The following is a 14988-nucleotide window of genomic DNA, read 5'->3' as shown; positions in this document are numbered from 1 at the left end:
CTTTTCAAACTGCTCTGCTGTTTGCTGTTTGCTAAAGCTTCTCAAGATGAGGTTTTGCTTTTAAGCCAGAGCATCTAATTCTAAATGATTTCAAAATCTGCCTTGACCTCATGTGCTAAGTAAATTGCTAGTATTAGATCAGGGTGGTGGAAACTTCATGCTAAAAAATAAATTCTTTCTGCACCCAAATGACTCAAACACTAATTTGCACTCTGACATCTGTATTCATAATCCAAATCGCACACCAGTTACATAAGGCACCGTGCAATGTTTAATCCTCAATGCAATGCAGGCCGCCTTTGGGGGCAGCAGGATGCTTCCAGTTCCCAGATCCAAGGCTGAAGGCAGCACTTGGCCCTCGGAGCGGGGAATCTGTGGATTCACCAGCCTCCCACTCCCCTTCATAGCTGGGCTGGCAGCCTCCCCAAAGTCAGGGATGCAACCCTGCGGGGGTGGAGGGCGGAAGACTGGAGGGAACAGTCTGTGAGCTGTCCTTGGGCCTCCCTGTCTCCTGCCACCCCCTCCCCCCTCGAGACATTTTGGCCAGATGAGCCAAGTGGAAATGCAGGACACACAGACAGGGAGGTAGAAGTGGCTTCCGCCGCCTCTCCCTGCTGTGTAGGATGATTGTAATCCTCTGAAGCTGGGGTCCTCCGAGTGACTAAAAGGATTGTGTCCTTAAGACATGCTGGGAGGTGTAGGGCTTTTTTTGTCCGAAAGTGTGTAGGGCTGCACCTTACTCTGCTACCGCAGGCTGTGGGGAGAAGCTCTCTCACCATTGCAGTCCCCTCAACCCCCTAAATCTTCCTCTCCATCCCTTTTTCGGTTTCTGATTTTATCAAATAGTGCCCCAGCAATTCAAGCACCTTAAGAGCCAATAATTTGGTTTCTCTTTTTGAAAATAAAATTGAGATGCTCAAGAAACTGAATTCTGAACTCAGTACCACATTTCACCATTTTCCTGCATTTGTGGAATGCCGGCAGCCCTAAACATGATGGTAAGAGCCAGTGCTGTGCTGGGAGGAGGAGGATCTGGGTTCTAGTCCCCCCCCCCCCATGAACCTTTCCGGGTGAGTCATGAACTCTCATCCTAACCTACATTACAGGGGTGGTGTGAGGATAAAATGGGGAGGGGGAGAATCTTGTATGCCATCCTGGGTTCCTTGGAAGAGGAAAAGGGCAGGAAGATGTGATGATGATGATGATGATGATGATGTGGGGGTGGAACAGCAGCAAAAATATGAATGCAAATTACCGATCGCTTTGATTTTTTCCAGGCCTCGCGGAAGTCATGGCTGGTTTGGGAGTAGAAAAGCTGGAAAAACTGATGCCAGAGATCGTTGCCACAGCAAGCAAAGTGGACATAGCGCCCCACGTCCGGGACGGTTATATTATGATGTTCAACTACCTGCCCATCACCTTCGGCGAAAAGTTCACCCCTTACGTGGGGCCCATCATACCTTGCATCCTTAAGGTAGGACCTGGAGGGCCTGCGCACCTGCTGCCTGGTCTGTGTTTTCCCCCGGCTGCGGCTGCCAGGGTTTGAACCCGAGACCGTCTGCCCGCGGAGCATGTGCACAGTTGTGGCCCTTCCCTTACGATGGGAACCTGGGGCTGCCCCAAGGCCAGCCGGTGGCTCCACGACAGAGGCACGCTTCAGACCGAGGACCTTCACAGTCCAGTCGGGTTGCTGATCCCTCTTGAAGTGCAGTGCCCGGGCCAGGCCCCAAGGGGAGTCCAGAAATGCAGGCAGCTGCGCCTTCTGCAAGAACAAGTTGGGGCGTCCGTGCTGCCACGTCCCCTCCTGCCTGCCTGCCTGCCTGCCTGCCTGCCTGTGAGCCAGCTGCAAAACCGTGCACCTTTCACCACTCACTCTCCCGGCCCATTGCTGTCCAGCGGCCAAGCCCCTGCCTGATGGCAGCTTGTCTCTGGGGAGGGCCCGCAGCTCACCTGCTTCGCAGGCAGAAAGGCCCAGGTGAGCATCTCCAGCTGGGGCTGGAACTAATTCTCCCTGGAGAGCCCCTGCTGCCAGTCCAGGTTGACACTGTCGGGCTTGGTGGACCAGGAGGCTGGCACATTGAAGGGAACGTCCTGTGTGCCCGTGTACCTAGGCCCTGGCCGACGAGAATGAGTTTGTGCGGGACACAGCCCTGCGCGCCGGACAGAGGATCATCAGCATGTATGCAGAGACGGCCATTGCGCTGCTCCTGCCGCAGCTGGAGCAAGGTCTGTTCGACGACCTTTGGCGAATCCGGTACGTTGCATCTTTCTGAGAGTGTTGCCTGTCAGGAGGTTGGATCTGTTTGTGTATGTACTTTATCCTTCCAGCAAAATAGGCTGAGAGTCGCCCAGCGAGCTCTGTGGCCAAGTGAGGACTAGAACTTGGATCTCCCCAGCCCTCCAACCATTAAACCACCCTGCCTTGCTGGGCTGGGTTTACAACCTCTTTTGCTTGCCTCAGAACTGCTCAAGGAAAGTGAACAGACGTTCTCTGCCGGGATGTCTTAAAAACTCATGGTACTGGTTCGTGGAGAGAGAGGGTCTACCCATAGCTGCAAACCTGTGTAGCTGGATGGAGCCTTTAGGGGCAGGGGCCCTGCCCTTCCCAGCTGCAGAGTCTGGAGAAAGCCCTCTTCTCTGGCCGTCTTGCTGGCTGCCAGTGGGGACAGGAATGCGGGACTTGGGTGGCCTTGGTTTGATCTGGCAAGGCTGTTCTTCCGGCTTGGCCACCACAGATGGGCATGTGGCATGAAAGGTCTGGCTGAGTCCCTTCCAGGTAACCGGGGCGGCTTTCTTGGCAGGCTGCTGAGCTCAGTTGCTGCTCTTGGCAGATTGCTGATAGCTCTGCAGCACAATAAACCGGCACATTGTCTTTTCCTGGGAATCGCGTGTTCTCTGTCAATGCAATTGAATCCACAGAACGTTTGTTCTCTGTAGTAGTAATCTGTTCACTTGCATGCTGCCAGAAGGGGTTTCCTTTCGGTTTGGGAACAGTTGGCCTCTGCTCGTCTCACGTGTTGTGGTTGTCGCACTGAGACGAAATCCCTCCAGATGCTGCCTTTCCCCGTGAGCACACCTGGAACCCTGTGCCCCAGCTTGCACTCAAGCAGCATCTGAGAACGGGTAGACAGCTGCCAAGATGCTGGATGAAGAAAGGAGATCTTGGGACCCTCCAGCACAGATCCTGCCTCCGATCACCCACCTCGTGCTTGCTCTGTTGCTTTGACAGGTACAGCTCAGTGCAGCTTCTGGGAGACCTCCTCTTCCATATCTCAGGAGTCACTGGGAAAATGACAACAGAGACCGCCTCCGAGGATGACAATTTCGGAACAGCCCAGTCCAACAAGGCGAGTTGTCCCTGCCTCGCCTCCTGCCTGCTGTGCCGGAGCCGGTGCCTGGGCACTGAGCTGCCAGGCCGAGTTGGATAGGATGCCAACAACCTGTGCTGGGCTTTCCGATCGCCTTGATTTCTTAATTTTTAAAAGCAGCCGTGGGGTCTCCTGCTTTGGATCTGGAGCGCATCACTATGGGCAGTGCACATTCCTCCTTCCCAAGCCGCTCTTTGTCCTGAGATGGGAAAAGAAAATAAGGCCTCAGATCTGAGTATAGTTTTCCATTGAACGCTTTGCTCCCTAGAAAGGGGACCGTGCGGTGGAAAACCCAGCAGTTGCTTTTCCAGTGATTTCCTCAGTCTAAATGGATGTCTTTGTCTTATTTTTTTTCCAGGCAATCATTAATGCGCTTGGAGTGGAGCGGAGGAACCGAGTGTTGGCCGGGCTGTACATGGGCCGCTCTGACACCCAGCTGGCCGTCCGCCAGGCATCCCTGCACGTCTGGAAAATTGTGGTTTCAAACACACCTCGCACTCTCCGTGAGATTTTGCCCACCCTCTTTGGTCTCCTGTTGGGGTTCTTGGCCAGCACTTGCGCAGACAAGAGAACAGTTAAGTGCTGGGCTAGCATGCCCACATCTTCCCCTGGAACCCCGCTTCCCCAGCCTGGGGCCCTCACAGCATCCTCCTGCCGGCCAAAACTCAGTTGTGGTTGTCTCAGATTCTGCTGCCTGTCCCCCCTGCCCACCTTTAAACGAACAAGGAGTTCCTGAGTACTTGGGCTTTGAAATGTTTTTTTGGGAACTGGACTCCCATTCAGGACTCAGGTGCAGTGGTATCTTGGCTCACAAACGCCTCAGTTCACAACCAAATTGGGTCACAAACAGAAATTTAGGACAAATTTTTCCTCAGATCACAAACTCTGCATTGGGTGATGATTGTGAGCGTGCTCGGGGGGGGGGGAATGGGCACAATCATGGGCGCACTGCGGCGGGGGGGGGGGATGGCTGTGATTGCAGGCATGCTCCTGCAGGAAAGACAGGCGCGATCACGGTCATGCTCAGGGGGAGAAGGCCGTGATCACGCCTGTCTCCCCCCCCACAGCGCGATCGCAGTTGTGCCCGTCTTTCCTGTATTAAAAAAAAAAATTTACAGACTTGATTAACCTTATATACATTGACCCTTATGGGGAAATTCAGCTTGGCTCACAACCAGAGTCAGCTTGGCTCGCGACCAGAGTCCTGGAACGGATTAAGTCCATGGGCCAAGGTACCGCCGTACCTCTGTGCTCCTTCTGTAGGGCCACAAACAAAACGGACGTGCGTTTGAGGCACGGAGCCGGCTGGTTCTGGGAGGGGATCCAAGCCGCAGCCCGACTTTGGATCCGTCCCTTGAATGCAGAAGCAAAATTAGATGTGAAAACGAGTTCATAGCTGGCTATCTCCATGCTGGGAATAAGGGAAACCGGCCCACAGAGAAACCATTTTCTCAGAGGTCTGCTTGGCCTGAAGCCAGAGCAGGCACATGGGGAATGTTGTGGGCAAGGCCGGGCGCAACAGGTCACATCTAGGCGGTGCGCATGCGTAAGCGGAACTCCAGTCTCCTCCTCGCTGGCCACCTGCACCTCGCCTCACCTCCACGTTCCTCTCCTCGATGTCGAGTTCCTTGGGAGAGAGGGATGCTTTGCAAGACAGGAAGGGGCATCAGGGAGCGGGGAGGGCGAGCTGCGGGTCAGAAGGCTGGCTTCTCTGAAAGCATCTTGCTGCCTGCACTCAGGCCGGCCGTCCTAAATCTTTTGGTGGCAGATTGCAGCACGGACGTTAGGGGACCTGGTCCGAAAGCTGGGGGAGAAGATTCTGCCAGAGATCATCCCCATCTTGGAGGAAGGGCTGAGGTCTGAGAAGAGCGACAAGAGGCAAGGCGTCTGCATCGGCCTCAGTGAGATAATGAAGTCCACCAGCAGGGATGCGGTAAGTCGCCATCCCCAGCAGTGCTGGCTGCAAAGTTGTGGAGAACCTGAACCTCTTAATCGCTGGGACCCTCTGGCAAAGCTCTGCAGGAAGAGGGTTGTTGTAAATGAGGGCCTGGCCTTGGGCAGCACCATCTTCCTAAAGGATTTCTGGTCTTCCTTTCCTGCCCTCCCTCTGGCAGGCTCGCTGGGCCAGGCTTTTTCAAAGAAAGTCGTAGCCTAGCTAGGGCTGAACGAAAAGGCAATTGCCCACATTCTCCACAGAGGCAGACTGCCTGCTGCTTCTGCAGGGAAAGACATAGGTGCCCGGCCCGCCCCTCTGTTGTGAGGAGGCAGAGAGCTGGCGATGGGCTTAATGGGGAAGGGGACTATTTGATGGCACAGATGCCGGCCTGCAGAAACAGCCCCTCTGTCAGTCTGCAGTTGAATGAACACTTCCTTCAGCGTCGCACCACGTATGAGCAAGTCTTCCCGCAAGTTCTAAGAGAGCCTTCCGTGGCCCTTCCACCCAGCATGGCTGCCAGGTGGTGGCTGCCCCACCTTGCAGTGACCTCTGTCCCGTTTCAGGTGCTGTGTTTCTCCGAGTCACTCGTCCCAACCGTGAGGAAAGCGCTGTGTGACCCCCTGGAAGAAGTCCGAGAAGCGGCAGCCAAAACGTTTGAACAGCTGCACTCAACAATCGGGTACCAGGCTCTTGAGGACATCCTGCCCTTCTTGCTGAAGCAGCTGGTAAGCCTCCCTGAGGGGCTGATGGACTGGGCACGTCCTGGGGACCTAAACGCAGGACAGCTTTGCATCGTTTCTCTGCGGGGGCTGCAGAAGGTTCAGCGGGGCTGGATTAGTAGCAGCCAGATGAGAGGCCGGGAGAATGTCCAGCAGCAGCAGCTTGAGGGGGAAGGAATTACTTTATGGCAGCCCCACGGGTTCCATTGAAGGTTATTTCATTGCAGTAGCTAACTGGAACTTCCATGTGCAGCAATAGTCTATCTCTGGGTGCCCTTTTTTGAGAACCTGCAACCTGGGAAGGCTGCCCCTATGTGCCCTGCTTTGTGGGCCTCCAGAATCAGCTGGCTGGTTGCTTGCTGACTGCTAGAGGCATCTGGGTGCCCGCCGGGCTTAGATCAGGAGTGTTCAGTCCCCAGCTGGCATCCATCCCCATGTAGGGCTGGGAAAGCATTTCGCCTGGAACTCTGCAGAGCTGCTGCCAGTCAGTGCCTGCCCTACTGTGCAAGATGGGCCCAAGGCAGCTTTCTTTATTTCTGTATGTGTTTCTCTCTTCCTCTAGGAAAACGAAGAGTTATCAGAGTTTGCCCTGGATGGTCTTAAGCAAGTGATGGCTGTGAAGAGCCGGGTGGTGTTGCCTTACCTGGTGCCAAAGGTGCGTTGACGGCTGCTTTACTGAAGCCCTTGGGCATTCGACAGAGTCCTCTCTCTCGCTGGCTCGGTGCCTCTTCGCACATCACAAGGGCAAGGTGGCTTTGAGGCAGACCGCTACTTTCTGTCAGGCATCTCCAGAGAGGCAGCATCGGGCCATGTCCCCTTTTCTTCAGCCCTTTCCTCCCAGCCCAATGACGAACTGTAAGCGGGCCCTTCAGATGAGCAGGGCAGTAGGGATTGTCATTTGGCAAAAAAGCAGAACCCGACCGGTTGCTTCCTAGCATACAAAGCCCTGCTTGGAAAGCAGGAAGATGCTATTCCTTGCTGAGGGGATTCCCACAGGCCAGTGGCCAGCCAGAAGCTTGTGGGAAGCCCCTCAGCCAGGCCTCGGCATGCTGGGCTCAGCAGTCTTTGGTCTCATCTGGTCCAGCACGGCTCTTCTGTCAGTGACAGTTTGGATTAAGGAGTGACTTTTTATTGACAGATACTGATGCCGAGATGTCGTCTCTGCCAGCATTTCTGCCCCTTGGTGGTTCTGGCAGGGGCTCCTGGGAGTTGAAGTCCTGAACATCTGGAGATCAAATGCTGCCTGCCTCTGATCTATGCTGTTGAGCTAGATTATGTCAACTGAATAATATACGTCACTCTTTGTGTTTCCCCAGCTTATTTCTCCTCCTGTAAATACCAGAGTCCTGGCTTTCCTCTCATCTGTGGCTGGTGATGCTCTTACCCGACACCTGGGTGTCATCTTGCCTGCCATGATGTCTGCACTAAAGGAGAAGCTCGGGACAGGTGAAGAGCAGCAGGTAAGGACAGTTGGCTTAGAGCCAAGAACCCAAAAGTCAGGTGGTGATTAAATCATGAGCTGTTGTATTATGCAAATGTGGTTACACAAACAAACCATGGAACAACCCAACAACGGATGGTGGGTTTTCCTCCTAAGTTATTCATGGTTAGCAAACTGTGGTCTATTTGTATGGCTTGGTTCTCACAGCAGCAGCATCCATAATCCAGCATAATTCTGCCCACACCCAACCCACACTCTAGCTGGCCCTGTTGTGTGGAATTAGCCTGTGTGCTTCCTACACCTGCCCTGTTTCCACTGCTGCAAGACCTTGGCACTGAGCCTGCAGCAGCGACAGGCCATGGGGCCAGTCTTGTGACAGGCTGGCTTCAGGGGAAACCGCTCAAGGTAGACGCTCTGGTCATGGCTCTCCGTGGTTCGTGGGGGGGCTACCGCAGCAGGGTGGCTCTTGGGAGTGGATCCTCGGCATGAACTGCTGCAGGTGTGGGCACCCCGTGCGGATGTGGCTTTCCACCCACTAATCAGAGTGCCGAGTGCTGGGGAACCCTGTGGAGCCAAAACACCCAAACTGTGTGGCTCTTGCTCCTGGCGCTTGGGGGCACCGGTGTGGTGCCCATGGGCACTCCGTTGGGTGCTCCATGCCTGCCAGGCTCCCTCGCCCTCCTCATTTTTACTGCCCTGTCTTGAGATGCTTGACCTATTTTTAAGTAATGGCTGCCATGCCGCGAACTAAAGGGGTTGCTCTCTGGCATCCTCTCTCTTTGGGTTCAGGAGAGTGCTGGGATTCCACCTCGGTCTTCTACTAAAGTTCGTGCACCAGTTACTTTTCCTGTCGTCTCGGTCACCTCTGGAGAAATGGAAGTTCTCAGACTAGCCGTGCCGCACCCACCATGGTGGCCACTCTGCATGGGCGAGCCCCTCCGTGCCAGAGCAGCCTCAGCACATGCACCCGCGGCCCAAAGATGCCAGGCACCCCTGTGTTGCCTGGCTGGGATCCCACCCCATCACCCCCCTCAGTAGCAGCTTGGTTGGAGGCAGCCCCCTGGGCTGGGGGAGCCGCTCGCCTGGCCCTGAAGCATTCCACCGAGCGCTGTTTCGGGGCACCCTCCTCGCTGCCCCACAGGGGAGGCGGCCTCTCAGGCTGCCGCTGAGCAGCCGATGTCTCTGAGCACTTGCCAGCAAGGCCCCAGGCAGGTAAGAAGCTGCACCTTCCAGGGACTAGGGAAGTGGGCGTCCCGAGACCCTTTCCAGCACACTTTCCTGTTTGCCGAGCACCTCACTCCACCGCTGCCCTCTTGCCCTAAACGTCTGGGACAAAAGAGGCCAAGTGCCACAAGAGGTAGGGGCTCGCTTGCGTTAGGCAGTTAGTGGAAGGCCTGCTTGTTGTGGGGCAGGATCCCAGGGACATACTTGGCTGGGGAAGGTGGTTCCCAGAGCTCGAGCTGAAACGGACCGTGAGCAAGAATCCTGCCCTGACTTTTCCAGGAGATGCTGAACTGCCAGGTTGTCATCCTGTCCGTGGAAGATGAGGCCGGGCAGAGGATCATCATCGAAGACCTGCTGGAGGCCACCCGCAGCCCCGAGGTGGGGATGCGGCAGGCCGCGGCCGTCATTCTCAACATCTACTGCTCCAAGACCAAGGCGGACTACACTCTCCACCTGCGCAGCCTCGTCTCGGGCCTGATCCGGCTCTTCAACGACACCAACGCCGTGGTTCTCAACGAAAGCTGGGATGCCCTCAATGCCATCACCAAGGTGGGATTTGGCAAGGGTTGTTTCTGGGAAGGAGAGCGGCCCGGCTCTGGGAGAGGTGATTCAATGAAGCGGGAAATGCGGGAGGGCCAAGGAGCCACTGTGAACTCGCACACAAGGAGACCTCCGGCTCCCATCATGCCCTGGCCAGGAGCTCCTGGCCGTTTTTCTGCCGAGACTTGCAGGGGATCATGTGGCTAAGTGGTTGGATTGCCTTCTCAACCTGGTGCCTTGCAGGGGATCTCAGACTCTGGTTTCCAGCATCCCCAGCAGATGCAGCTCAGGGCTGCACCTTTAGTTGATTGGTTAAATATTGACATTGCTTGCGATGTCTAGAATTTCCTTTTTTAAAAGGAATTTTATTATGGTTTCTCAGTTTTAAATACTGAAAATTAAAAAAGAAAAATAACACTTATCAAGTTATTTCCTGCTAGAACTGAAGATGAGACATGCATGTGGCGCATGGTAGCCACAGTATGTAGGGTTCCTCACTCGTGGCATTGCTGCGAGAGTGTGTTTGCACACTTCAGTCTTTCCTTCTTAAACAGGAAACCTCTCAAATATCTTCACAAGGGCACTTCAGATTTGCTTTGAAACCGTGAGGACTGCAAACATAATGCAAAACCTGCTCAGAAGCTGACAACCCTAATTTTATCTTTGGGCCTAGCCTAGAGATTTCTGACAAATTTTCAGCTTCATGGAATTCTTTCCCCATTGGTTTTGCCAGATAATAACTTCTGTTAGGGAACTGAGACGTGTTAGAACATCTTTCTCCAACCTGCTCACCTCAGGTTGTGATGGGGATGCAGCAGCCACATCTGGGAGGTGCAGTCCAGCACATCTCAAGGGGAGGGATGCTGGAGAAGTCCTAACAGAGGAAGCCAGGGCTCTTGCTCCCGCAAGACGAGCCCGGGGGCTCTGGAAGCTGTCAGGTGGGCATTCACACTGTGGGTTTCGTCTGCCTTCCCAGAAATTGGATGCTGGCAACCAGCTGGCCCTCATTGAGGATCTGCACAGGGACATCCGCATGGTGGGGAGCGACGCCGGTGGCGAGCACGTGCCCGGATTCTGCATCCCGAAGAAGGTGAGTGCAGGGGTCGCGGCCCGGTCGCATCGCTGCGGCGCCTGCCTGTGCCACGTGTGCTCTGGAGCAGAACATGTGGCCATGGGCCGCCAGGCAGGCACGCTCTGCCAGCATGTTCCTGGCAGCCTCTCAGAGGCTCTCGTGGCAGGGCCACGTCTTCAAAAAGGAATTCCTGTGCTAGAGCAAAAAGCCACTTCAAAATGCAAGCCCAATTTGCTAATCCCGATCTACAGAAGACATATTTTGAACATACACAGTTGGGTGTTTTCAGCTCCCTGGCTCTGTGATGGAGCAGGTAGAAGGCCCTGCAGTTGATTCCCAACATCTCCAGGCACAGCTAGGAACGCATCCCAGCTACGGTCCTGGAGAGGAACACTGGGGCGGATGGACCCATGGACTTTGTAGAAGGGCACTTCCTGTATTCATTTGCTTTTTTAGTGCTGGCCCTGAAAGATGGCTTTAGGGTTTTAAATTAAACACTAAAACTCACAATTAAGTTGTAAATCAAGTGGAAAAAACAGCTGATTGCTAACACTACTAAAATCAAAGAGCACTAAAAAGCCAGTGGAACCAAAGAGGTCTTTGCTTAATAGCTGAAAACTCCCAGCCAAAGAGACTCGTCTGCCTGCCTGGCCTTTCTTCCACCTGAGAAGAGAGGCTGAGCTAAGAGGCTTCTCCAAAGGGCTGCTGGCTTTCGTGCCCTTGGAATCTTAAAGGAAGCTCATTTTCAGCAGTGGATCCACTAATATCCTGCAGACAATGTGCATGATCCCTTTCTCAGATTAGACGAAATTTCTGTACCGTGTCAGAAGCAACACACTGGTGAAGCTGCCCCTTTTTGTTCAGTCTAATATCGAGAGTGACTTTTAAAAAATGGTGGGGAGCTTTTGTGGTTAGAGTGGTTTTTCTTCCTCCGTTTTGTCTTCCAATCCATGAGGCATGTTGGATGAAAGATAATGTCTGGCCCCAAGCTTCTCCTGTGAGCTTCAGGGCTGAGTGGGGATTGGAACCTGCTTCCCCTCGGCCCTAGTCTGGCCTGACTTTGGGCCAGGGCTTTTCAGTTTGAGGGGAGAGAGCTTTCCCAGGAAGGGTAGCACCACAGGCAGCCCTTCTCGCTGCTTGCTCTCCTGCTGACTTGCACAGAAAGGAAATTTGGGCAGGCCAGCTTCCTTTTAACAGCTCTGTTCTGATTCCTTCTGCACAGGGGGTGATTTCCATTCTTCCTGTGCTGCGGGAGGGAGTCCTGACAGGCAACTCCGAACAAAAAGAAGAGGCTGCGAAGGCTTTGGGGCTTGTGCTTAAGCTGACCTCCTCTGAAGCACTGAAACCTTCTGTTGTGAGCATCACGGGGCCACTGATCCGCATCTTGGGCGACAGGTTTAGCTGGAACGTCAAGGTGGCTTTGCTCGAAACATTGAGCCTTCTCCTGGCCAAGGTAAGATGGGCTGGAATTCTGAGACATCTCCAAATATTGGCAGCATTGCTGTAGCTGGGATTAGTTGATGTGGATTAACTGTCTAAGAAGTCGTGCCTACAGGTGACACACCTCTTTCTTCCGTACTGCTAATCTTTATGGGCCTATACATTCCAAATATTTAGGGGTGGTATCCCCCTATGGGCTCTGCAAGTGAGTCAGGAGACGTTACAAGCTTTCTTTTCCATAACACAGTTGAGGCAGTTATTTGTGGGCTATAAGAGGACCAGTTTTTTTGTAATACTGTTTCCTGGCCTGATCACCTATAGAAGAGGCTTTACTCACCCGGGGTGACCAGTTTCATCTCCCCGTTCATTGCCCTGCAATGATCTAGGCTTAGGCTGGATTTGCAAGCACATGACTTCTCATATCGACAGCCTCTTTATGACGGGTGGTTTTGACAGCCCGTGAAGCCATTGCTCCTTGTAGGGTTATGCGGGGTTCTAAAGCCACTCCCTGCGATGCACCTTTCCAGGTTCAGCCTAACCAGGAAGCCACATGCCTCAAGTTAAATAAGTAATTTGTGCCATGTCCCACTGGCAGGGAAAAGAAGGCCCCGGGGTTTCTTTTCTCCCTGCACTCAGGCAAGCCCAGCCACGGGGTGCCTCCTCTCTGTCCAGGAAAAGACATCCACTTTGAGAAAAGGGCTTGCCCGAGTCCCCTTCCTGAAGACAGTCATTCTCCCACACGCTCCAGGTACAGGCTGTGCTCAGACGTAGCGCTCCACCTCTTCCCTGCCTCAGCCTCACATCATATTGCACTCTGAACTGTAGTTAATCATACCTGTGCTGTGTTGAAACAACCCCTGGTTTGAAGTTGGTTTGTTTAGGAGAAAACACTGTTGCCTGCCTTTGAGCTATGTAAATTTGTTGGTTGGTCTGTTTGTATTTCATTTATATGCTGCCTACTACCATCGTCTCAGGGCAGCTTGCAATAATGAGTTGCAGTTAGGCCAAAATGGAAAGTTGGAAGTCCAAACTTCCTCACTGTCATGCAAAAGGAGAGTGGGGAACATGTGAGCCTCAGGGAGACTGGGGTCATTTGCATAATGCTCCCGGCATCCTCATAATAGGGTTTCTCATTGCATCTAAATTGCATTGCCTGTTCTCTGTTTAATTGATTGCTGCTGAGATGTATATGAGGCCTTTTTTCTTAGCAAGATGTCTTTCTGAACACTTAGAGACCGGTAGCTGTCTCATCTTCACATAGCCTGAATATATCAACTTCTCTTTCTGGGTTGGAGAGCAAAAGAGTGGAAGCTATTGCTTGGATTTCCAGTTCCCAAACAGTATAAAAAGAAATGTTAGCATCATTCTAGGGCAACGATAGGTAACTTATTCAGCATAGAAATGTGTCTATTCACAGGACTGCGTTTCCAGCAGGTACGTTTTAGGCTTCTGTTGTTTGTCATCCAAATAATTTGGTGTGCTGGTTTTCATCATCGTGGCAGATGCCAAATGACAGTGGCAATCATTTCCACTTAGTGAGTAATACTCTGTCTCAAATTGGCACCTTGAAATGCAAGGAGCACCGTCTAGCTCTGGAAACAATCTTCATATAGGCACAGTGAATTGCGAAACACACCACTTTCTAATTTTGTTTTAATTGCCTTCTAAGTGGGATTTTTTATTTTTTGCATCTCAAATTTGCCTCCAACAGCATGAGAACTGGCAGCTTGCACTTTAAAGCAGGGCAGGAAACATGGTTCCCCACACACCCTGGAAGGTAGGGGGTACCCCGCAAAAGTGAAAGGTCGCTTTTCCAAAGGAGGTGTCATCTGCAGCTGCTACAAGGCTGCAAAGAGGCTACAGAGTTTGCAAAGTTAGTTTGCAAACAAAGTACTTTTGAATGTTTTGGCAGCAGCTACGGGTGGCATTTTTTCCCTCAGGACCCATGGAGGCGAGGAATGGTCTTGTCCAAGGGGTAAAATGGCCCCTGGCTCTCCCAGGGTTGCCCACCCTTGCTCAAAACAAACAGGTACTGCTGGTGTTCTCTGGATTCAAAAAGGGGCCACTGAAAGCCAACATTTCTTTAATATTTGCTCAGTTCTATTGGGGACTTCTTCGTCTGGAATCAGAGAATGACTAGATGAGCTGCTGTACACTCTTGCCATGTTGGCAGTACTAGGTGTTCCTCTCTGACGTTTGCAGGTGGGCATTGCCCTGAAGCCGTTCCTGCCCCAGCTGCAGACCACCTTCACCAAAGCGCTGCAGGACCCCAACCGCCTGGTCCGCCTCAAGGCAGCCGATGCTCTTGGGAAGCTCATCGCCATCCACGCCAAAGTTGACCCGCTCTTCACTGAGCTGCTGAACGGCATTCGCACCAGCGAAGACTCGGGCATCAGGCAAGTGGCCAGGGCTGGCTGGAGCAGGAGGGAGACAGGGCTGCTGCAGGGGCTGCAGACAATGCCAGCGTTCTTTTCTCCTGGGAGAGGACTGTGCTTCTCACTCAGGAAAGGAGGACAGCCTGAGAAGGGCAGCTCTTCCCAGCCACTTTGAAGCTGGATTTCTAGGGGCTCCATGGACTTCTCTCAGGAAGGGATCCTTCCCACGTTTGTTCTGCCTGCACTGCCTGAGCAAAGCGGGCATCCTGTGCTCTCCGAAGCACCGGGTCTGTCCCCAAAGACTTTCTTTTAGCATCGGAATTGGATTGGGGCAGTCAAGTGCAGTAAGGTTGCTTAGTTTTCTTATCCAGGGTTAAAGCGGAAGGGCAAACGTTTGAGGAAAACAGCCAGAACCAGAATGCCTGCCCCGCCCTCAGCAAGTTAGGGAAAAATAGCTATAAAGCTATTGTGTTCCTGCAGCCATCCCTGCTTGGCTAGGATGTCTCAGTGGCGGACGCAGGGAGCCCTGCCTTTACTCTCGGGGGCTTTGTGTTCCTTGGGGGGCACTTCATGACCCTGGGGTCAGCCGGTCCCGCTGGGCAGCAAGCAGGACCTGAACTAGCAGTCCTCCCCAGACTGGCCTGCCTGCCTTCCACCAAACATGGTCCAAGATGAACTCTACGAGCTTTCCTTTGATGCATTCCTTGTTATTTTTGGTTGGCACCTAGGTTCTTTCCCTCCTGGGGAAGTAGCCATGCTCCCTGGGGAAGGCTGCTCAGTGGAACTCTGCCTCTTGTCTCATGGGTGGGTGACCCCAAGAGTCATGAAACACCCTCCAGAAGATACAGAAAGTGACACACGGCAAGAAACATC

General features: G+C 53.3%; 1 protein-coding gene across 1 annotated transcript in view; it reads left to right on the top strand.

Moving 5' to 3' along the window:
* GCN1 (GCN1 activator of EIF2AK4) overlaps positions 1–14988 on the top strand; it is a 69577-nt gene that overhangs the window by 48717 nt on the left and 5872 nt on the right. Inside the window, exons 41-52 of the mRNA XM_044448866.1 lie at positions 1278–1474; positions 2112–2254; positions 3230–3347; positions 3727–3942; positions 5137–5301; positions 5868–6029; positions 6586–6678; positions 7340–7483; positions 8968–9237; positions 10205–10318; positions 11523–11753; positions 13943–14136. Of these exons, the coding sequence (XP_044304801.1) occupies positions 1278–1474; positions 2112–2254; positions 3230–3347; positions 3727–3942; positions 5137–5301; positions 5868–6029; positions 6586–6678; positions 7340–7483; positions 8968–9237; positions 10205–10318; positions 11523–11753; positions 13943–14136 (2047 nt within the window). The remainder of the gene's footprint in view (positions 1–1277; positions 1475–2111; positions 2255–3229; positions 3348–3726; positions 3943–5136; positions 5302–5867; positions 6030–6585; positions 6679–7339; positions 7484–8967; positions 9238–10204; positions 10319–11522; positions 11754–13942; positions 14137–14988) is intronic.

The sequence above is a fragment of the Varanus komodoensis genome, unplaced genomic scaffold (assembly GCF_004798865.1).
Source record: "Varanus komodoensis strain SLA01 unplaced genomic scaffold, ASM479886v1 scaffold56, whole genome shotgun sequence".
In the NCBI taxonomy this organism is placed as follows: domain Eukaryota; kingdom Metazoa; phylum Chordata; class Lepidosauria; order Squamata; family Varanidae; genus Varanus; species Varanus komodoensis.
This window is presented reverse-complemented; position numbering and strand designations above follow the sequence as displayed.